General features: G+C 50.8%; 8 protein-coding genes across 8 annotated transcripts; 3 read left to right on the top strand and 5 right to left on the bottom strand.

Annotated features, from left to right (window-relative positions):
• Positions 1-5134: 5134 nt before the first annotated feature.
• Positions 5135-8479, bottom strand: LTR84_006064 (uncharacterized protein; the record flags this gene model as incomplete). The annotated part of the gene is made up of 4 exons (XM_064849627.1): positions 5135-5420; positions 5588-5691; positions 5787-8317; positions 8383-8479. The coding sequence occupies 4 exons, from the start codon at positions 8477-8479 to the stop codon at positions 5135-5137; spliced, it is 3018 nt and encodes a 1005-aa protein (XP_064703382.1).
• Positions 8480-10148: 1669 nt separating this feature from the next.
• On the bottom strand, positions 10149-11133 carry LTR84_006063 (uncharacterized protein; the record flags this gene model as incomplete). Its single annotated transcript, XM_064849626.1, has 3 exons — positions 10149-10331; positions 10419-10575; positions 10712-11133. The coding sequence occupies 3 exons, from the start codon at positions 11131-11133 to the stop codon at positions 10149-10151; spliced, it is 762 nt and encodes a 253-aa protein (XP_064703381.1).
• Positions 11134-12245: 1112 nt separating this feature from the next.
• LTR84_006062 (uncharacterized protein) lies at positions 12246-14291 on the bottom strand (the record flags this gene model as incomplete). The annotated part of the gene is made up of 3 exons (XM_064849625.1): positions 12246-12412; positions 12467-12560; positions 12624-14291. 3 exons carry the CDS (start codon positions 14289-14291, stop codon positions 12246-12248), a joined length of 1929 nt encoding a protein of 642 aa, XP_064703380.1.
• Positions 14292-14582: 291 nt separating this feature from the next.
• EAF3 (Esa1p-associated factor) lies at positions 14583-15441 on the bottom strand (the record flags this gene model as incomplete). The annotated part of the gene is made up of 2 exons (XM_064849624.1): positions 14583-14883; positions 15269-15441. 2 exons carry the CDS (start codon positions 15439-15441, stop codon positions 14583-14585), a joined length of 474 nt encoding a protein of 157 aa, XP_064703379.1.
• Positions 15442-16086: 645 nt separating this feature from the next.
• On the top strand, positions 16087-16764 carry LTR84_006060 (uncharacterized protein; the record flags this gene model as incomplete). The annotated part of the gene is made up of 1 exon (XM_064849623.1): positions 16087-16764. The coding sequence occupies one exon, from the start codon at positions 16087-16089 to the stop codon at positions 16762-16764; it is 678 nt and encodes a 225-aa protein (XP_064703378.1).
• Positions 16765-17152: 388 nt separating this feature from the next.
• Positions 17153-18094, top strand: LTR84_006059 (uncharacterized protein; the record flags this gene model as incomplete). Its single annotated transcript, XM_064849622.1, has 1 exon — positions 17153-18094. The coding sequence occupies one exon, from the start codon at positions 17153-17155 to the stop codon at positions 18092-18094; it is 942 nt and encodes a 313-aa protein (XP_064703377.1).
• A 516-nt stretch (positions 18095-18610) lies between these two features.
• On the bottom strand, positions 18611-20515 carry LTR84_006058 (uncharacterized protein; the record flags this gene model as incomplete). Its single annotated transcript, XM_064849621.1, has 1 exon — positions 18611-20515. One exon carries the CDS (start codon positions 20513-20515, stop codon positions 18611-18613), a length of 1905 nt encoding a protein of 634 aa, XP_064703376.1.
• Positions 20516-21195: 680 nt separating this feature from the next.
• On the top strand, positions 21196-22680 carry LTR84_006057 (uncharacterized protein; the record flags this gene model as incomplete). The annotated part of the gene is made up of 1 exon (XM_064849620.1): positions 21196-22680. The coding sequence occupies one exon, from the start codon at positions 21196-21198 to the stop codon at positions 22678-22680; it is 1485 nt and encodes a 494-aa protein (XP_064703375.1).
• Positions 22681-22731: the final 51 nt, after the last annotated feature.

The raw sequence follows: 22731 nt of genomic DNA, 5'->3' as shown, positions 1-22731 counted from the left end.
CTTGACTATGCCACTCGAAACCATTTGGCAGGGCTGCCAGTGGGAGGCAGAGACAGATCGGGGAAGGGAACGCTCAAACTTGAACGAAGGGTAGGTAGTATCCGTATGCACGAGTCCACGTAAATGGTCCGTATCTGTATCCGTAATCAATACGGAGGCTAGTCTAGTCTGCCTAGTGTGCCCGCAGAGCCAGCGGGCTGGATTTGAGGCTTGGGTCATGATATCCGACACGATTAAAGCAGTGCAATTGGCATTGGCACTGGCATTGGCATGAGAAAATTAGCGAACCTGCATGATGGAAAGCTCGTGCAAATCCACCGATGCGACAACGGGGGCATCCGTAGATAGTCCACGACTTCGTACTACTCCGTACTGGATTATTATCAAAGCTGCGCGTTTCCACTCCCATGACCAATGACTCGTTGCTTCTTCCAAATCATCCCGAGTTCAAGAACCACTCGGACTAACGCATGTCATTTATACAAAGGTCGTCGGATGGTGGTTTTCGATGAGAAGCGGATACAAAACACCAACGCTCCACTCCCCTGGCCTCAAAATCGGTATTTCAGGATAATATCAGGTGCACCTCGTTGTGGAGGTGTAGGAAGCGTAGGTCAAACGCGTGTCGCATCAATTTCGTGCTCTCAGCCCCACGGTGACCATAGTCGTCAAGCAGCGATGGCGGTAGTCGAGTTCGCGTTCGCCACGATGCATGGGTCAGTCGGCCAAGGAACAAGCCACACTCCAGGCTTGTCGTACAAGAACCATCACGACCATCATTTCAGAAGAAGCAGATCGTCATTATTCTTCGGGGTTGCCCTCCCTCGTCCGGGGAATTGAGTCCAAGGACCGAAACTTTGAGGGTGGAATATCTACAGATACCATGTTACTACTATAGAAATACTGGTCTCAGGGATCGACGTGAAGTCTAGAAATTGAAGGCCACACAACTCTGGAACTTTGGCTGAGGCGTTTCGTGGATGGGCGACTGCCATTTACATCTGGCGTTATTCGTGCTTCGACCCTGGCAATGCCACCGATAAACCCGAACATGCAGTAGAGGTTCTATTGGGGATTGGGGATTGGGCATTTACAAGTAGCCCTGGAGCGAGCTCCGCACAACAGTCGTCATTCTTTGCTCAAGAACATATCTAGCTTGCCTGATCGCATGATGGTATGATCCATAATCACCGTAAAAGGAATCCGTCTTGATTTTGGTTGAAAGCGAACGTGTTTCCCATCATCATGAGCAATTCCGACCGGTAGATGCAGCATCGGGTTGACACTGGCTCACATGTATAAATTTCATGTCAAAGATACGCTAATGCATCGAAATTTGTAGCTAATCCGGATAGCTTCAATGATAACCGCCGATCAATGTCCAGGAAGAAAAACTCTGTTCTCAATCGCCCCTCGGTCCAGACTCATTACTGTCAGGGGGTACTGCAACATTAGACGAATCATCGGTTGTGCTGATGAGTCTCCCTGAGAGGAGCTTGAAATGATAGACATTAGAAAGGGTCGATCACAACGATATTTCATGTCCCCTCCATGCAGACGGATGCACGATGCAACGTCTTCCTCCGCAGCATTCCGTTCTCTTTGCAATTGCCATTCATCAGAGCTTTCTTCAAGACTCCATCATGGTGCAAAAGCGTCATGTCATAGGTCGACATTGTTTTGTTTCCTCAACCGGTGATGGCCGAAGGCTTGTTACGTAACGCGTAGGAGGCAGCATGTCACGACCGTGAGTGGCTCCCCGCGGTCCTCGTACTTGTAGTGTAGAAGTACCTTCGCACATCATGTCAGGAGAGCGCAAGACCGACATTTGGGTCGACGACATTTTTGACCTTGATACCACAAATTCTGACCCAAAGCCCACCAATCCACTGAGGCTGGGAGAACCTGAACGGAAAACACTGCCAAAGCATCGGAACACAAGGCGGAATAGCGGATCAACGGCTTTTGTTGGACCATGGTGACTAGCATTAGCGCCAGAGGGAACAGACGATTTTTGAAATTCACTGACTCAGTATCTAAGGAACTGTTGTCCAATCCCTGTGCCTCGGTTGTATGGACTGCCTACCAAGTATTCCGATTAAATCGGACCATCAGTCTGGAACAAAAAGTGGCGTACGAAGACAGGTGGTCTGTGGATCGTGCGCGTGTTCTCAATTTTGGCCGGTCATCCTTTGGTACTTGGTAGCTACTCATCACCCGTACGACGTAACTCGCACGTTGACAGTGACACCAATGGAGCTGAACATGGCCCAAGGCCCAAGGGACATGCGTGACCCAAGCGAATGGTTCGGGATCTTGGACCCTGCTGTCCACCATCGCACTAGGGTGAACTAAAAAAGGTGAGAGGATTCCCAGAGAATGGGAAAGTCAAGGGACCCATTTGGTCCTGGTCGTGGGCTGTGCTTGTGAAGATAATTTCATGAGTGGCGTCAGAGACTGTCAGTCTTTGCTAGTTTGGTTCTCGGCGGCGGACAGTCGGGTGCGCTGCAACACTGAATGTGGCCACAAACCAAGTCCAAGTCCAAGTTCTCGATCGCTGCATGGGAGAAAGATGCAGTGAGCACGGAGCACTATCAGAATATGCTGTTACCATCACGAGGTCCACATGCAGAATGCACCCCTGTAATACAGGTCGTGAACAACGCGAACTGTACGCTAAGTTCAATCACTCCCTGATCCCCGGGACACGCTAAATCGCTTCAAGACATTGAATGAGGTTATCATCTCCGTACTCCGCTTGTGATGGATACAAAGATACCTCACAAACCAAAGATGCCTAGTGAAGCCCTCCCTGGCACCTGCCCTTATAGGTGTGTTTTAACAAATGGCTCGTCGCCAACGCATGGTTTTGCCGTCCATGGTATGTATCCGTGCCTGCCTAATAGCCTGCCTAGTCTGTGTAGCGCTTGTCAACTATCGACTCGACAGATGTTCGTCAGATTGTTGCAGTCCGCTGTGCTTCAAGAGGTACGTATCTAAGACCAAGCAGGGGCAGGAGCGAACCTAGAAAGACCTCAGAGTCACTCACGAGTCACGAGTCACGAGTGTTCGAATAGGAAGGTGACGAGGAGAATTGCGGCTCATGCTGCAACTCACAAGGCCATTGATTTCGACGAGCTTCAAGCCTCACCCGCCGCTGTCTGTTGTATAATGCAATGAGAACGTTTTTTATGATCAGAGTTTCAGGGCAACTGCGAGTACCTCGTATCTCCCAATTGGCAACGCGAAACTGCTGCACTGTAAATCCAGCTTCTACGAATACACGTACAATGCGAGACTCTAATCGTAAAGATACTTTGCGAGTAAGCTTCGCCATACACTACCAAGTACTACTCGTACTATCGAAGCATTCCCTCCAGGATTCCCCGCAAAACAGTAGATTCGAGTGCGCAGATCTCCCTCGTATCATACAAAGTAAGAACTTTTACGGCAGCACCCCCGAAACCCAACCAGCAACTGGTCAAGAGAACCCCCCTCTCCTAGGTTGGATCTTCGAGGTACCTAGGGATCTAATAAGGGGCTGGTTGTGCTGCTGACATGTACCAAGCACCGAGTACCCAGCCCAAACACAGCAACACCTTCCTCGAGATACACATCATCATGTACCTACTCATTCCCGCCCATTTACTTCACGACTTCTCGGGACCCTAGGCTTTCGAACGGGATCATTCGTAGGCACATGTCATGGCCCTACGTCGACTCTGGAGGCACCGCTGCGTTCAACAAATGTACATCAATGCTTGTAGGACACAAAGTACGGCAAACGGCGCATCTCATGTCAAGTAAATGGCTCATGTTGCGGTTCTCGAAACGCGGTCAACTAACACCAGGAACGGCGCACTCGGTGCTACTACTACTTCCCATGAGTAATCATCATGGCTAGGTACCCCTCCAGGCTTTCGCGTCCAGGGCACAGGTTGCTGAAGTCTATGAGCGACTTCGTAATAGATTTTGCGGGCCGAACAAGCTTTATCTCGCCTTAGTGGGGTTGGATTCAAGCTCTCCGCCCGCGGCATGCCTAACTACAAACCACCATTCAGGCTGGTTCAACCCACTCCCAAGGATGGAATGGCCAAAAAGCAGTCTATCCTAGACTCCTAGGTACGTGCCCAATAAACTTTTGATCTTCAAGAAGCAACTTCAGACGCTAGGGTAACTTTTGCGCCTACTTGCTTCCAGCCAGGCTGTGAGGCTACACCCCACCTCGAAAGGGCACACGCATGCGCATGATAGGTAGGCACCCAAGGAAGCAGTGAACGATCAACAAAGGCACCATGATCCCAGTTAATACATGTGCAACTACGACTACCAAGGACTGACTCATGCATGATCATTGAAACATCAAGCTCCAACACAGGAGTAACTCCTTGTCTGAACACCTTGCCACAGACAGGTTCGAGTCTCCAGCGAGCATGAATAAACAATCATGCTTCCACGTGGTTATTCAGAATGTACCTGTTGTACGAATACAAGCATCATTGAGCCCAAGCCATCGTTGCATCCCGTTGTATCCGTACGAAGTGCTTTGAAGACCAGGGAAGCACGACTTGTGTGGAAATCAAACGCTGCACCTGTCCATCTGACAGTATCCACAGCATTAGGGAAGCGACCTGTCATGTCCAGCCGGTAGGTCACTTGTACAGCCAACCCCTGGTACATATTGAGAAAGAGGATCTCAATTCCGTGGATAGTGATTGAACGACAGTCGACCGGGTCCGATCGATGGGCGAGCTAGGCCCGCCAACTCTGGGACTACTGCCACCCTAGCTAGCCGGGTATCTCACTATCAATTTTTAGCGCTTCTTCTTCATTTCTTCAATGCGCACTGCCGATGTCTAACAACGATCTGGAACCGACTCCCATTCAATAATTGCCGCAAAAGACATGCCTCCTGTCTCCGCCCAGTGACATACTCTAACTACCGTGTCGCAGCGCCCCTCCCCACCACCCTCAGGGCTTCCAAAACGGTTTGTCCACTAATGAGCACCCTCCGTTCCCGCTGCTTCAGCTCCCCTGGCTTTACGGAATACGCAGGAGGATTAATCGAGCTGAAGCGACCCCACTACGGTTCCAACTGCCATTGATTCGTCCCCAAAAAACTTTGCCACAGTCACTACGCTACATCTGTCCACCGCGTAATGTCTTCCGAGAATAGCCACGGCTTCTTTCCCTCGAAACTTTCGCATGGGTACTTCATTGGGACTGGGACGACCCTACCCAACGCGAGGATGCCATGGTCGACTTCACCACCACCATCATCATTATCGCTCTCCATGACGGATGACTTCATATCCTGACCTGGAGACTCTTCTTTTTCGACAGGTACAATGACCCCACATTCCCAGTTGCGACAGTTCAACTTAGGAGACTTGGTCGTCTTGTCCTGAACAAGTCGACCCCTGCAGGAACATAAGACATTAGTTACTGCGTTGGTCCAGACGATGGTGTCACTCGCCGCTTGGCCTTCAAAAAATGTCATGTGAATGAAACACTGCGACACAGACCGGACACTGGGCGTGCGCACACATTATTGAGGCTGGAACAGGATCGGCAAGATAGAACTCACCAGGCACTTTCTGATAGATTTGCACTTCCAACATACACCCATCCAATGTAGGCTTTGCTCGTTCCTTGTTTGACCAGAGGGGCTGGATATTTGACGAACATGAGCTGCCAGAAAGTTAGAATTAGGTTGCGGTGACCACTGCACACTCGCTCCCTCTGTGTGCGAATGCACTAGTGGGACAGCTCTTTTCTCGACATACCTTATTGTGCATCAGACAGCCACGCCGAACAGAGACGCAATCTCGCATATTTTGCCTTGGGAATTTTGCATTCTGCCAGTACTTGTCAGAAAAGCACACTGTCCCTGCGGCCGCCGGTCCACCGATTGATGCTTTGACTGTATCGTCACTGGGGAAGGTGAATTGAAAGTTTTCACGCCATGTTCGTGTCAGTGACATCGATGTTGACGCTGCCGCAGGTGTCGATCCAGAGGCGCGGAGAGAGGCGTCTTGCTTCTGGAGGGACCCGTGTCGAGCGTTCGACGCTCTAGCCGTAGTGCCGGTGCGATGTCGATACTCTGCCAAACCACTGTCACCCTGCACGGCCAAATACATGGCACTGAGAAACCCGTCGTTTAGACTGCCCACCGATGATGACACGAAGTTGACTTCGGGCTCATTGTTGTTGTTGTCGCGACTGACCAGGCCCATTTGTGACACCGCGCGGCCCAGGCCACAATAGCCAGTCGCGTCCCAGCGCTCACCTCCGTGCATGCCCCCGATAGTGTGAACGAAGCCATACTGTGCAGTACTGCGGAAGTCAAAGTTCTCGAGCTTGGAGATGACATCCTCTGGCACCGTCTGTGCTTGCAGAAATGTGACGAGAGATTTTTGGAATGCAGTCTTCTGATGTGTTCCAGCCGCGGTCGCCGCAGCAGAACATGTGTCTCGCTTCACCGGTAGGTCGATGAGAAAGACCGTGTTTTCCATGACACCGCCGACACCCCAGTCACTGCCAGTCAAGTTTGCAGTCGGCACCACGATTCGACACCGAGGCCCTTGCTCCCAGCTCACGGTGTCGCCCTTTAGTCCGTCCGGCGGCGTCCCACCAACAGAAGAAGCCGGCATGCTCATCGCCATCGCCATTTCCATGGGATTGGCGTCGTAGAACAGGAGCATCAGCTTGCTGTGCATGCAGTTGATGATGGAATCCATAGGTGGGAAGCACAGTCGCACATTATTGATGTTCCCAAAGTCCTCACGTAGCGCGTCTCGCTGGCCCGGCCATTTGGCGTGCATCACGAATTGGAACTTGGTCTTTGCGGTCGCGAAGTGCGGCAGCAGCCAGTCGAAGTCCCAGATGAAGCTCGAGAGCAGGCAGCTGGTCAAAGAGTCTTTAGGACCGATCAGTTGTGGAAATGATATCGTGTTCGTCGTCGGGAACCCTTCCACGAAGGTCTGGAATACCTTGCCTGCAGGGAAATATTTGGCGTTGGGTGATGTGATTGTGGCTGCTCGTCGTGACTCGACTGCGGTGTGAGGTTTGACCTGAGAAGGTAGTGACTTCATAGCAGGTGCTGATGCTGCTCTTGTGTCCATTTGTTGAGCAGATTCGCGTGGCTGTGACCGGGATATCTCTCTTGCTTGAGGCTTCTTGTTGTCAGTTGAACGACCGTGTAGCAGAGAACCCCCATCATTGAGTCTTCCTCGCTTCAGTGGTGGAGGAGACAGACTAATCGTCTTAGACTGTTCTCGTTCACGCCTGGCAAGCACTCGTCCTCTCATATCATCCGACGATGTCGAGTTCGGCTCAGCCTCTTCGTGCTTTCGCTTCAGTCGCTGCAAGCGTTCAGCCTCCATTGCCTGCCGGTTTAGTGTCAAGAGATTAAACGCTGTGGGGCCAGATGAGGTAGATGCTGATGCCGGTGCTTTCTGTGTGCGAATTGCCACCGGTAAATGTGACACCGCTCGCTCGCTGTCCGCTTCCGCTACGGTCGAGCTGACTTGTTTGGAATGTTCATTTCCCTCATGAATCGAATCCTCCAAGACACGCTGAGCACGCATCTTCAAAAGCAGCTCGTCTCGCTTTTGCTTCTTCTTCTGCTTGGCTTCATCTTCTCGGCGAGGTGGGCTTGGGCTAATTCTTATGGTGCTGCTTGGAATCGTGGTGGGCATTGCCTTGGTTGGTCGAGATGATTCTTGCAAGGACAAGGCTATGGCGGCTCTGAGCTCCTCTGCCTCATCAGAATCCATACCCTCCATCATATCTCTCTCAGAGGATTCGTCGTCTGCTGTTGTCGGAGTGATCGATTCCGAATCGGATATTATTATGTCGCCTGCCAGTGGGGGAGGTGAACATGATTGTGGTATTGGTTGGTAAGCTATCCAGACTGGAAGTCTACCGTCACTCCCGTCACGGACAAGGACAGGTCCACCAAAGTTGGATAGGTTGGGGTAGAGTGGTGGAGGATCGCCTGGTCCCAGGATAATCTCGCCATAATCTGGTGGGGTGAGGTTGAGTCTGGCTGGTGCTGGAGGCGGAGTCGTTGCTCTCCTGGAAGGTCTGGCGTTATCACTCGGTCTGCCTGCGCTCTCTGTACGGTTGGCCATCGTGCCTTCATATTCCCGATGAGCTGTTGCCTGTGATGAGTCGTTTCGGGTGCTCAGATTGACTGTGTGGGTGTTTGGCTTTTGGCTCAGGATGAGGTCGCTGACAACGACTTCATCATCTTCGTCTAGCAGGATTGGGTCCTTGGTGGACGATCCTTGATGTGCATGTGTGGGTTCTTTATCTACAGGTGGGCAAGTTAGAAACTCATTTACGAGAATGTCCTCGTTAGAGAAGGAAAGAAAGTACCTTGAGTGCGCAGATGGGAAGATCCTGGGCGTGTGCGCAACACCGGGCGACTGTCCAAGTCGTCGTCCGCGGTCAGATCGACAAAGTCGCCAGCCATGGTGGACAAGTGAGAATTATCCTCACTGCGCGCGATCGATACCGTGGAGGACAGATGAGTCTGCCGCGTGATGAGCCAAGATTGCCGAGACGCGAGAAGCGCAGATGAATTGTTGAGCAGCTGGAGATGAATGATCCAGTTCGATGCCTGGTGGGATATGCTCTGTTGGTAATGGGAAAGAAGAGGAAGACTTGTGACAAAGTCTTGATCGTGGAAGTCGTTGTTGTTTGGAGCGTTATTCACAGGCAGAGGGGTCACGAGGCTGCGCAGACGCAAATTTGCACACAGACGCGTCGGAAAACTTGCTATTTTCTTGCTGAATGGACTAGAAGTGAAGGTAGTGATCTTGCTGATGTTAACACCACGGAGAGTGAATGTACACATGCAGAGTAACGTTCGTTGGTGGTGGTGGTGATGATGGTGCTGCCACACTTGCACTCTTTAAGGAGAAGTAATTGATGCTCCACCAAGGCTGTACAGCACCTGCTGGGATGGTTCTCAAAGGCACACGCTTACACTGTTGCTTGATGTCGTTTGTCTGAAACAAGTATCTCTCGCTTTCTGGTGTGTTTCTTGTCTCGATCAAAGCGGTCGCTTTGTGTATTCTGCGGAATGCTGCATACAAAGGCTGGGACTGAAAGCACTGGACTCATCAAAATTCTGCATAAACAAATGGTCTCTGCTCTCTCCGAGAGCACCCACGTTAATGTCTGATGAAAGATACCTGCTTTTGAACGCTCGTCCTGATCACTAAATCACACCGGACGACAATGCTCTTGACTAAATCTCAGGTTGCTGATAAACTACCGTCCTAGCATCAGTGATGTGTCAACCCGCTTTCAGATGGATTGTGAGGGATAGCAAAGCCTCAAGATCACTGCAGACTCGATGGTCGCTGTGATCAAGGTGCTCGTCTTGATCAAGGGAGGACAACCAACTTGTGGGACCGTCGATCATGAACAAGCAGTGGCAGTCAAAACAAACGTAGCCTTTGTTACATCATTGGCAAAAGTGGTCAGACATCAACATCTGATGGATCTGTTTGTCTACTATTCGGCAGATAAAGGTCTTTGCAAGACTCCTGAGAGGCTTCGACGCTTCCCAGGCTGAGACATCAGATATCCAATGCTGACAACCGCAAGTTGAAAGAAATGGAAGTCAGAGAGGGTTGCCTATTTCGGGTCCCACAGACGTTCCATTCCCGCCAGTAAGAGACGACGCCCGGAGCACCAATTAGGCCCCTCGGGCCTCAGGTAAGCACCCGGGGTCCCGTCTAGCGCCTATCACTCATGGGCACGGCAAAGCTGCCAATCTGGGTTCAAACAGGGGCCAGGGCTTGGAGTGTTTCTTCACAAATTCGATCCATTGTTAGGTACGATACAGAAGCGCCACTGAACAAACGGTAAACGCCTCTCATGGTCACAGTTTTGCGGACATCGAGCCCATCACTTCGGTCATCTCGCCTCCAAACAATGAGAAGGAACTTGATGCAATTTGAGACTTGATTCTTAAAGGAACACTTGAGTGTGAACCTTTTTCATTTTGATATTCTGCTCTAAGCATCAAACCTAAGCGGTGCTAGAAAACCAACTCCAAATTTGGGATGCCAACATCCAATATCTCAAGCAAGCCCTGGTCAGATACCGCTCACAGTGGTCCTTGGAACCGTCTACCAAGGACTGGATTTCCCATCGTAGGCATTTGGAACTTTGTTCTCCCACCCAGGAACACGGATATTCAAGAACTTTCCACTCGACTCGATGCCGTTCTCTTGGATGATTCTCACGACCTCCTTGACTCCTACGTCGACTTCCAAATCCGCCATTTGACTGCCTAGGTCCGTCTTCAACCACTGTGTTTCCCAATCACGGTTAGCATAGTTATTCACATTCTTTTCAATTCAACCCAAATAGGTTGATGATGGAACCCAAGAACTTACACCTGGAGAGACCGCGAGGAACGTGACACCTTGCTGAGCAAAGTCCTGCGCATACTGTACAGTCAACATATTCAGCGCCGCTTTGGTGATCTTGTACGCCGGGGTAGGTGCGAATTTGTAGTTTGCAGCCAGGGCCATGGAACCCATCGTGGTCGATCTAGCAAGCAAAGTCTATGTGTCAGCACACCTTGGATTCAAAATATCTGGTCTTGCACCGGCTGTGACTAATGTTTGGACAGCAGGAAGAACAGGGGGAAAAGAAGCCGGAATTTGTTCACAGCAATCACACATACATATTGATGACCTTCTTCAGCTTCGATTTCTGGACCAGCGGCAGCAGTGCGACCGTGGTGTTGTGCACGGCCTCGACATTGACCTCGAAAGTCTCGCGCAGATCCGTCATCGCCGCCGTGCCGCCGGGCGTGTAACCCATGACACCGGCGTTGTTGACAAGCACGTCGAGCCCCTTGTCCCCGAGCCTGGCCTCGAGTTGTGGCACTGCAGCTGCAATGCCGGCCTTGTCGGTGATGGGCAGCAGGATATGTGCGATCTTACCGTCGGAGGCATCGATGACTTGCTGCAGGCCAGCCGAGGGTTCCTTGGTCCGCGTGGCTGCGAACACGATGGATACTTGGTCTGCTGGCAGCTTGCCCAACTGCTTGACGAGCTCAAGGCCAATGCCTCGACTTGCTCCGGTGACGAGGTAGGATGCCATGGTCAGGGTGGTAGTATTCTTTCTGACTTTCGTCTTTATTTTTGTGAGGATTGGAAGGCTTGATTGGTAGGTAGGCTGTGAGTGAAACTTCCAAGTTGAGCTTGAGCAATGCCCAACCTTGAGACATGCACTACTTACTGCCCTTTATATAACCCTTTCAATCCATCTCAAGACCCATACACTCTACCACGGCAACGTCGTTCATTACCAATCCCACATCTCATATCTCGGTCTGAACGACTGGGCAACAAAAAATTACCCGATGCGGTAATCCACTGACGTTTGTTTCTAGGCCCCCAATTAAACTTTAAATGCAGCGACATGCCTTCCGCTCTGCGTCCTCGTTCTCAAGATACCATTTCTACTCTGCCTTGACCGCGGTTGGTAAAGTACATGAGACTAGTACTGAGCAGATTCGTTCGTGGTCGACACTGCAGCCCTCGCGAGGTGGTATCTCGATTGAGGCCGGAAGTTGCGTCGCTGGATTGACCCGTCTGTGGGGCAGGGCTGGAATTGGGATTGACTAAAGGTGACCCATGGCATGATCCAGGCCCCCAATAACAGAGTCAATGCCTGTGTGCTACAGTGTTTCACTACTGAGCAATGAACGATGTTTGATTTTCAGTCTGCACTGGGGTCTCTCTGTGAAAGCAACTACTCGTACAGGTGTCTTTGGGTGGGAAGCAGGGTTGGATCATCAGATCATGGAGTGTGATGAGTTTGAGAACAAAGTATTTCGTTTCTGTGCCGCGAAGGCCGTAGACGTAGACATTGGTGTGATGAAGGCATCACGGCTGCCTAGCTAGCTTGCTCGAGGTCTGATTAAAAGGTAAGTAGGCAATCGTAGAATTGTCAGTACGCCTTCAGCAGACTGATGCATTGATCCATCATTGCTGCCATCCGCGCCGCAATCCTTGCTTGCCCATGAAATCCACTTTTTGTTATGACTCTGGCAAGGAGCGCAACTGTCCATCCATCCGGCTCCAGTACTCAAACGACATTTCCAACCTCACGATGAAGGTGAGATTCTGATATCACCCCCTGAACAAGTTCCATTGTCACTTCGACCATTTTGTCGGAATAGCCTCCAATTCTGCCCATGCTTTTCCCCTTCAACGGGCACTTTCAATGTATTCGGCGCTGGGTTTCTCGTACTTGGCGCAGAAAATCCTTCCACTGTTTCGGGACAACCAAGTGCTGAATTTGCTGAGTTCGGATTTCAAGCGCGAGACTGACTCGGTGTCCATGTTGGTCTGGGCGATCATCTCGGGGAGATTGACTTCATGTAATGTTAGTAGTTGTTATATATTGCGGAAAAGTGTAATGAACTTACTGATCATGCGAGTCAAGTGTTCTGCGCCATAGCAGTCACCAGGACCTTTGCCATCCCACTCTTTGTACTTACCTGACTCCCACAACTTGCGCACCTATGTCATGGTTAGTTGGCCTTCGAGGACGGTTGCGCGTCTCTGATCTTTTCTCAAACTCACTTCATTCAGTTGGGGACGCTCAAAGCGATACAACAAGATCTTTCCAATAGACTTCTCAAAATAGACCTTCAGTCCAGTGCAGAATTCTTCCAAAATATCCGCTTCAACCGAGCCGAGTCTTCGATTGGTCTTCTCTTCGTTGAAGTACTCATCGAGGATGAAATTGGCCGGTGCTTGGCTGGGTAGGGGGACCAGGAGCATGGATTTGGTCACATTCTCCCAGTCGTCGACGAGAAGGTTCTTGAGGTGGTCAGGGACCGAAATCCGGATAGAGGGACGGTTGTGGTAGTTCTCTTCCTGTGCAGATGGGTCTGTGTAAGTACTTTTATTCTCTCTATCATAAATGAAATTTCCATCACGATCAAAGAGCTGGGTTCGGCCAAGCTGTTTGGCATTGCGCTTGCGATTTCCCTTCTTTTCGACATCACGTCCCTTGCCATAGGTTGGTTTGGGTCGAAGATTCTTAGGAACTTCAGTGTCGGGCCCAAGATTGAGATGTGCTGTGTCAGTATTCAGATTCATTTTTCTGGCAGCCTCGGTGATGCTGTCCTCAAACAGGCTTCTGGCTGTTTGGGACGACAAAAGCTTGAAGCTGCACTCGTAGCCAGCGTGACGGCACCAAAAGCACTCCGGCTTCGCTCTGTTACATTTGACTCCCATTGTAGAACATGTGGTGCAGGGACCTTGGTCTTCTACTGGTTTTTCCACAGCCATGGAGGTGGAGGTGTTGCCGCCACGAGGATTGTTGCCGCTGACAGACAATTGAGTCGAATCTGCCAAAGGAGAGGGTACAGAGAAGGTAGAATTACTCGGAGTCAATCTTGATCTTGTTGATGAGGAGATTGAGGTCGAGCTTTCGGCTTCACCGGTATTGCTCGACTCGGCTGTCTGACTGTTCTTAGATCTGCGAGTACGGGGAAGAGCGATACGACGAGGGAATTCTCCATCCTCATGTCTACTTCCAGTTGTAAATCTTGCATTCGATATTGCTTGCGCTGGTGCCATAATTGACTTCTCAGCCTCGTTGAGATCGGCAGTGGAGGGAATGTTGCGCCAGGTTTTAGCGCCTGATTCGCGTGTGGAGCTTCGACGAGTGACTTCGCCTTGCTCAAGTTGACTCTTCTGTTCAAACAAAGTATGGTCGGCAGGGAGTTTGTCCTGAATAGCACGGTTCTGGTTAATGAGAACTGAGAATGGCATCTTTGCCAGAATTCGTGGATGAATTTCAGCCATCAGTCGATCTGGAATTTCCAAAAGAGCCCTCGTGCCCCATTTGACCAATGTGTCGCCATCATCGCGATTCAGTTGTTGGATGAGTCGTTTTGGGAACTTCAGGGCATCAAAGGGGCCACCACTGCCTGGGGGATCAATTACATGAGGGTCCTCATCAACACCGGCAGTTACGATGCCTGAGTTCAGATCATCATCTCGGGTCCCACCACCTGCCTCCTTGAGTTCTTCTTCCATGGCTTGTTTCTCCTGAACTGTAGTACCACCCATGAGTGAAGCAAAATGGTGCTTAGGTCGCTCCCGTGCCGTAGCCTTGCTGAAGTGTTCGGGTTCGTCAGGTGGGGCTGGGCGATCAAGGATTTGTTGGATAGATTCGTTCTTCATCTGATCTTGTCTCTGTGGAGTCCAGAAGGCGTCGTCCCGCTTGATGGGATCCATGTTGGGAGTGCCAACACGTCTCCTCTTCGACATGGGATAGTTGCAAGGCTTCTTCAGAAGAAAGAGAGGTGATACAGAATGAATATCTAGGAGAGACAGAGAATATTGCGGGATAACTCAGTCCTGTCTGTGGAGTGGTGATGAATGAAGTAGGGTAGATCGTAGCCTCCTCGCCGTCGCTCTTATTGTCCAACGCCAAGATTCATGTTCAATGATTGTCTTGTTCATCCAAGAGTCCAGAGATATAATTCCGCGGGATTCTGTGATTAAAGGGTCCACTTATACCGTCCTTCAGAGCATTTGGGCAGGGGGAACGTAGGAAATACCACTAACCTTCTCAATATCATTGTCCCGAACTCGCTTTGAGCCTCTTCCACCTCCAGCTGGTATGGATGAAGTCCGCTCCTCGCTACCTCTCCCAGACCCCATTTCGGAATCCTGACCACGTCGAGTCTTGCCCATAGGTTTGGCCACCGGTTTCTGAGCGCTTTGAGCGTTTTGAGCAAGAAGTTCTCGTCGGAGATTTGCAGCCAACTCGCGATTGTCGTCTGTAAGTTTGCGCAGGCGATCTTGTGGTACCCAGTCGTCCCAACTATTCGAAAAGTGTTAGCATATGACCTGCAGGCACGAAAGCGACAGAAGTTTGAAGTAATGACGAGGCTGGTGCTGTGTGGTTGTTCACCACCATCGGCATGGACTGAAAGTATCTGATGAAAGGGGCAATGGTTGTTCATCTGTACACATTGATAGTGCAAAAGACGTGCACAGTTGAAGATGATGAATATGCTAAAGACCGCTGCGGAAGCGAGGTGCTACTGGATGGCCACGACTGCAGCCATTCTCATAGGTTCTCCGGATGAGTTGTTTAACCAAAGACGGGAATTGTGATGTAAGTTCAGAGGTCCTTCAGGTTTGTGGACAAGAACGATGAACTCGCTCAGATTGTAGGCTATGGTTCATGAACAGGGAGAACTTACGTGTTCTTCCATCCTTTGTAGTGGACACGGTACTCAGAGGCACTCGTCTTGTCCTTGGGATCCTGCCGCCTCACTTCAAGAACCTTGGCCTCATACAGAAGCTCACCGTGAAAGCAAAGCGCTTTCTCGTCCTTCTGGTACATTGGCTTGCTTTCCGCTGAGGGCGGAGCCATGTTTGCGATGTGAGAGGTGTGAACAAGAGAGAAGAAAGTTGACAGCCTGGTTATCGCTTCGCGACCTGAACAAAGGAGACTTAATTGGGTTAGGATTGGGCAAGGATGGATCTTTCAGGGGCAAAAAAACCTCGCTGAACGCCAATGCGAGAACAGAGAGGAAGTGCGCGGAAAAGAAGAATATGAAGGATGGTAATGTGGGAATGGGAAGTTGTGAGTTGAGCGAGTGAGAATTGATTCAAATCAAATTGTCTAGCAAGATCGACTTTCGTGAAGCGTTCTTCACGCTTCCCCAGCCTTGTTCGCTTATTGGCAGTGGACAAACACGCTAAGCCCCTTTCAAACACCATTTACCACGACACGTCGATTTTGTTCATCACATTCACAGCAGCAAGAGACGAGAAGGATTTGAAGACCGTGTCATTTGGCGTCTTTCATCATATTGATCCGTTAGAGACGCGTCAAGCTGGGTGTTGAAAGAATCTTGGCCAGGAGAAGCAGAGTTCTCCCAGGAGACAACAACCACGACCCCTTGGAGCGAGGCTCTTGAGCAACGACCTGGAGCACAGAGAAGCATCCCTTGATCATCTCGATTGAGGTTTGGGCATTGGACTCAGCGTGTCTCATTTCCCAAAAATCCCCAAAATGACCTCTCTCCATCCCTCCCAGCCGGATGAGATGCAAATCTTGACTTCATATCTACTACATCCAAGCCCTCTATCCACGATTCTCCCATATGCCCGTTTCCAATCTCTGATTCCAAAGTCGTCTTTGTCTCACTCTACAGAACTCAAGCGGCTATATCGCGACCTCCAATTCCAGCGAGACATAACCATCGATGATGTCCGAAGACGAATTGAGACTGAATGTCGACGCAGCGTTGCCCTCCAAGCCAAGCTGACAAGGAACATCAGACGAGAGACTGGCAGCAAGCGAAAGCGAGACGATGACGACGAGGGTGATCACCTTCCTCAAGATGTGGACTCGGATTCCGACCCTGATCGGTCAATCAAGCTCGACAGCGCTCTACACGGGCCGCTGGGTAGTACTCTACAAACGCAAACCAAACAGCACAACCATAGCAGTACATCCTTACTTTCCTCGCTTGCGGCAGCGACAGCGGATCTCACTTCGGAAATAACTTCGCTCGAAGCTGAGCTCAGCGGACTGAGACAAGTCTGTGAGGAGCGAGTGGGTGGATTGAGTGATCTGAGATATGGCAGGTTCAGCAACAGTGCAGCTACGGGTGAAAGCATCGAAAAAGAGGTGACAGATGGCCTGGAAGCGTTGAAACGAGAGCTTAACAAGGCTGCTGGAGACTGAGAAGAAGGCGATATTGTTCGAGTGGATCACTATGGAACCCATCTTCCATCCATGCGCATAAATGTCAAAACATTCAATACAGTTGTTCATTCAGATTCAGAGCAGAATGGAAACAATGGTCCTTCTAAGTCAACAAGGGGTCTCTTGATCAAGTTGTTGTAAGCGTTAAATGGGCCTGTGGGGGCCAGGCCGCCGCCTACTGACGCTTATAAGCAGTTGTACCCCTCAAGCCCGACGTGACGTGACCTCGCTTTTGGAGAAGCAACCACCACCTACCTCACTCCAAAAGCCACCGCAGTGAGAAGAATCCGATATTCCAACCACCTGTTCTTTTTACTAATTCAAGATTCAATAACAACACATCTGAACCCGAAGTAACCAAAACACCATGGTCACAACCTCGGGCTTCTCGCATGCACCCGTCACCCGCTTCGTGATCCTCCTCTCCATCTCCACAAGCATCCTCTCGTCCATCCTCGACCTCAAACACTACCTCCCCATCCGCCCGACACCCCACCTATGGCCCTACGTGCAGTTCTCGCGCATCTTAACATTTCAAACTGCATACACATCGTCGACGGAACTCCTGTTCTCGACGGCCCTGCTCTACCAGTTCCGCGTGCTCGAGCGCCTGTGGGGGAGCCGCAAGTACGCGAGTTTCCTGTTCGTGTGTTTCTGGCTGAATGTCTTGATCCTGCCGACGCTGGTCACGGTGCTGAAACTGGGGTCGCTGGGCATCTACAATTACCTGCCCAGCGGCTTGACCGCTGTCGTCTATGCTTGTCTCAGTGCGTGGGCAGACGAGGTGCCGCAGTTGTACCGCTACAAGATCATTACGGCTGCTAGTCCGGGGCCCGGCGGGCGTGGTGGAAGAGATGCGGTTGCAAATGACGAGGGAGAAGACTCTGGGGCCAGCAGTAGTCACCTCGGTGCTGCGGCTGGAGGACGGGCGCGGCAGCTTTCCGGTATCGTGCTGAGCGACAAGTCTACGACGTATCTCATCGCTGCGCAGGTGGCGTTGAGCCAGTTCCCATATCAGCTGCTTCCCGCCGCGGTGGGTTGGACGATCGGCACGGCTTGGATGGGCGAGCTGCTCCCTGGTGGGCTGGGCAGATGGAGAGTGCCGAACTGGGTGGTGGGAGAAACCAGCAATAGCAAAGAGAGAGGTCAGTTCGAGGGCTTGCGGCGTCGTCTTGAGGAGGAAGGCAGTTCCGCAGACGGTATGAGGAACGTCAGTGATAGTGTTGGTGCTGCTGCGGCGACAACCAGCCAAGGGAATTCGCGGCGGCGCTTTGGTGGGCAAATCCTAGGGTATTTCACCGGTTCTTGACAGGAGCTGGAGAGCACTGGTGGGAGATAGATGGGTTCTGTGATTTCATCACTAGGAGCGTTGCTTGGACATTAATGATAAAATGAGCATTGTATAGAAATAACGGACTCGAAGAGCCTCCATTGCATGTCAATATTAAACCTTTTTAATTGTTTGCATTCTACCATAGCGCTCTATTTGAAGAAAGAAGAGTCAGATCCTATTACTACAAGCTTGAATCGATCGAACCTGGTGTTGCCAGAAATCGCTGTAAGGCCTCGTCTTCACGAGTAAAGGGACGGCGACTCATCGAGTTGTGATCATGAAAGTGGAAAAGAGGCCAGAGTAAAGCAAGATGTTTCCGGGAATGGAGGCACGCGTCAGCCAGTTCTCATGATGGGTTGTATCACAATTGCTTCGACTGGAAGATGGTCGTGCTCCCCCACACTGGGCCCTCAGTCAGCTAGGTCTCTGCATTATCGACTCAGAGCACAGTCCCATAGAGCCTCTGTGGTTGTATTTTAAGTGTCTCTGTCCTCAACCTTCGGCGCTGGCGTGACTTGTCTGCTCCTCAAAGGCCTGCTTATACCTCGCAACAGCATTGGCCAGACTCTTGATGATTGGACCGAGGAGATGTCGCACGACTTTCCCACCTCCGCGTATCTGACGATGGTCGATCCTGTGTCTCTTTCCGGTTTTCCTAAACCTCTCTTCGATCGCTCTCTCCTGGGATTTGATGTGTGCCTGACGCTCCTTCTCGGCGTCCTGAGCGATGACGTTGATACGGTCGAGGGCCCGGTTGAGACTGTCGACCAGCGAGGATACTTCGTTGGCGCGCGATGCGTCGCCTGACAGAAATGCGTTCCAAAATTGGCGCAAGAATTCAATGGTTGTGGCGTGCGTGAGCGTTAGACGGTCATAGATCGCTGTACTGAGGCCTGATGCTTCGGGGATCTCGGATGTTTGGTCGCGGTGCGCTTGAACAAGGGAGAGAATATGATTCATAGCTATCGATGAGCCGGTTTCAGCTTGGGAATCTTCATTATCTTGCATTTCTTCATCTTCGCCCTCAAAAGGGTCGATCGGAATAACGCCCGTTCCTGGCTGTGGAAAATGGGAGGAGATGTCCTTGTGGACCTCCTTGATAGCTTTGGAGGGGTCGATGTTGCGGAAAGGATTGAGGTCTGTGGTGGCTTCACCATTTTGCCGATCACGATTTTCCCCAAAGAAACGGCTTTGATCACGGATATTCAAGATGATACGTTGTTGTTCGGGGTCGCCTTCAAGGTCCCGCAAGCGAAGTCGGTCGTATTCAGCCTCGGTCATCCCAATTGGAGCAGAGGCATCGACATCTGATGGACGGACAGTGGCCATAAGCTTTTCAGAAAGGGCGTTCAACTTGCGTATTATCGGTGCTTTGTCAAGAACTGTGGCGCGCAGTTCGTTGTCGGGCCTATTTCCCTGCCGCCGGCTGTGATTTTCCTCATTGCCTTCTAAATCGATGAATTTGGGAATATGTAGCTCGGAAGATGTGGGCCGAAGTCCTGTCAATTCTGGATGGTTCAGAAATTCTTCCGTATCCAGATATTTGTCTCTAGATTCTCTAGCTGGATCAAATTTCAAGCCCCGTAGTTTCATGAAGAGCTGACTTTGGAAGAAGCGCGACCAGAACTCCGTTTCCGACTTACACTTGTCGGGGACAACCTCGTCGTAGATAATGCGCATGACAGGATACTGTTCGAATATAGCACGAACATGATCTCCCGTAAGACTGAGCTTGGTGCCTCCATCCTCACGGCGTAGTTCGGAGAAAACGTTATATTTGCCCCTTCCCTGGCTTTGAGCAATCGCGTGTGCCCTGAGCAATTGAACTCGAGAGGACCAGAATTGAGCTGTGAATTGCATGTTGGATATCGTTTCTGGCTTCAAACTCAGAGCTTCCATGAAGGTTCGCTGCAATTCGGGATCTTGCTGCATGAGAGATTGTTGTAATTTGACATCCGACTTTAAGCGCTCATCGTCCTCCCATGAATTCGCAGTCTTAGTTCCGCCTGCAACGGCGTGCGCTATGGTCATAGCAGCGGACTGACCGCCAGTCGTTTCGGCAGTTGCATTTTGTGCGGCTTTTTGGGCCTGGATCACATTGGCAAGGGCGTCCTTGATTGAATTTGCTTCGCTTCGAGGGTCGCTTCGTGAGGTGAAGGTGAAAACATGTGCTGCTGCCTCAGATTGACCTGGATCTTGAGCAAAGATTTTCAGCATCACTTTCGCACTAGATTCTGGAGTCTGCTGTAGATTGGTCACGTTTACTGCTGATATCACCAGGGTAGGAGCCGAGTCGGGGGGTTGCGCCGGACTCCATGAAACCGATTTTCTATCTTTTGAAATGGCCAAGACGCCCGCCTGCTTTTTATAGGAGGCTTCACCGCTGGGTGGTGCCATGATCACTTGGATTTGATGATAGAAAGACAAAGGAAGGAAATCGGACTCGCCGGTACGACGGCTCGAACGAATTCAATCACAAGGAGGTGAGTTTGCATTGCGCTTGCTTCTTGTCCAGTGGGAATATCTGTCTCCTTCGAGGTCCATCAAGTCTATCTGTGATTCATCTCCCCAGTTCGAACTTTCAGAGTGTGGTGAACGGTCGTAATGCTGAAGCTCTGAGCCCCGCTGTTGGTTGTGGACTTTGATGTCACAAAATCGATCAACATAAACTTTGAGTTGGATCTTGAGAATAGGCACGAGCGCCAAGACAGTGACATGTGCAGTGGCTGCCTCCTTTGCGTTAAATCTATGACGCTGCTCTTATTTCTCTCGTTCGCTATTGCTGGTTCAGAGTAAGCGCCATGAGCCTCTTATGACCCCTAACTTAGCTTACCTACCATTCGAATTTCTAGGTATGGCTATGCCTAAGTGGCTTACCTGGCTGCTGCTTTTTTAAGTACAGTCGATTAGATTGCACCTCTTCTCTTTACCTACCGAATTAGGTGACTGGCGCCTACAAGTGCCTCCACAATGATCCCACCAAAATGCTTTGCTGAATGCAACGATAAGAAGATAACTTCTGCTCAGCACTGCAAGTTGTGTGGCATGCTGGAATTGCAGCTGAGTAAAATTCTACAATGTCCGGCCTTCCTCACTACGCGAATTGGGTAAATGGCAAATACTCGTCACCCACTTCAGATCATATAATAGTATCCAACCCGGCGACGGAGGAGTCTATCGCCACTGTCGATGCCACATCTCAGGAGGCTGTCAACTCCATTATCAAGGAGTCGTTGTCGAACTTTCGCAATGGCACTTGGTCTATAGCCGATGCCACAATCCGATTCAATGTCCTTGTCAAGGCAGCTGCTCTTCTGCGATCTCGCATGGAAGAGTTCGTTAGCCTCGAAGTCAGTCAAACAGGTCGACCAGTGCAGGAGATGAAAGCACAGTTGGCTCGCATTCCTGAATGGCTAGAATACTTTGCGAGTCTGTCCCGTACATACGAAGGGAGTGTAACTCCATTCAAGGGACCGGTGATTAACACATTGACAAGAAGCCCTATTGGCGTGGTTGCGCAAATCACTCCATGGAATCATCCACTACTGATAGCAATAAAAAAGATCGGCGTGGCTCTTGCAGCAGGTAATACTGTTGTGGTCAAGCCATCGGAACTCGCGCCTATAAGTGTACTCAAATTGGGTGAGTTATTCAAAGAAGCCGGTCTTCCTGATGGAACTTTACAGATCATCTCGGGGTACGGACGCGACACGGGCAAGTTTCTATGTCAGAATCCGTCCCTCGCGCGTATTGACTTGACTGGTGGTTTGCTCACTTATAAGGCTATCGCGCCTATTGCAAGTCAAAACATGATCCCGATCACGGCGGAACTGGGAGGGAAAGCTCCAGTGTGTATCTTCCCCAATATGGAAGTCACTGAGGCAGTCCGAGCTGCACTCTTCGCAAGTTTCATCGCCAGTGGACAAACATGTGTTACGGGGAGCCGGCTACTCGTCCATGCAGATATTTATGACGAATTCGTCCTGGAAATGGTCAAACGCACCACGGCTCTCAGATTGGGCGATCCCACCGATCCTACAACCCAGATCGGAGCTGTCATCAACCAAGCGGCCGTCGACCGCTGTGCAGCATTTGTCTCCCACGCAGTTGAGGAAGGTGGGAAGCTCCTGTGTGGCGGCGACTCTCCAGACCGTAAAGGATTCTTCTTCAAGCCCACACTGATAGAGACCGACGGGAAGTCCAACCTATTCTGCAACGAAGTGTTTGGGCCGGTCATCGCAGTGGTGAAGTGTGCTTCCGAGGAGGAAATCATTGAACTTGCAAACGGGACAAGTTTTGCACTCGGAGCCTCGGTCTGGACGCGCGACTTCGCACAGGCGCATCGAGTGGCGGAGCAGATCGATGCAGGCATTCTGTGGATCAACGGTCACCATTTGAACGATCCGTCTTCGCCCTGGGGCGGATTTAGGGAGAGTGGAATGGGGAAGGAGAACGGGAGGGAGGCGTATGAGAGCTATACTAAAGTCAAAAGCACCGTTATCAATTATGGTGTGCCGCCGGCTTGGTTTGATGCTCCGGGAGAGCAGGCGAGGTATGGATAGATTTGGATCATTATATACAGAGATCACGATAGCAGTGCGGCATAGATTTTG

The sequence above is a fragment of the Exophiala bonariae genome (assembly GCF_035927105.1).
Source record: "Exophiala bonariae strain CCFEE 5792 chromosome Unknown scaffold_23, whole genome shotgun sequence".
Lineage (NCBI taxonomy): Eukaryota > Fungi > Ascomycota > Eurotiomycetes > Chaetothyriales > Herpotrichiellaceae > Exophiala > Exophiala bonariae.
Note: the sequence above shows the minus strand (reverse complement) of the source record. Positions and strands in the feature narration are given on the sequence as shown.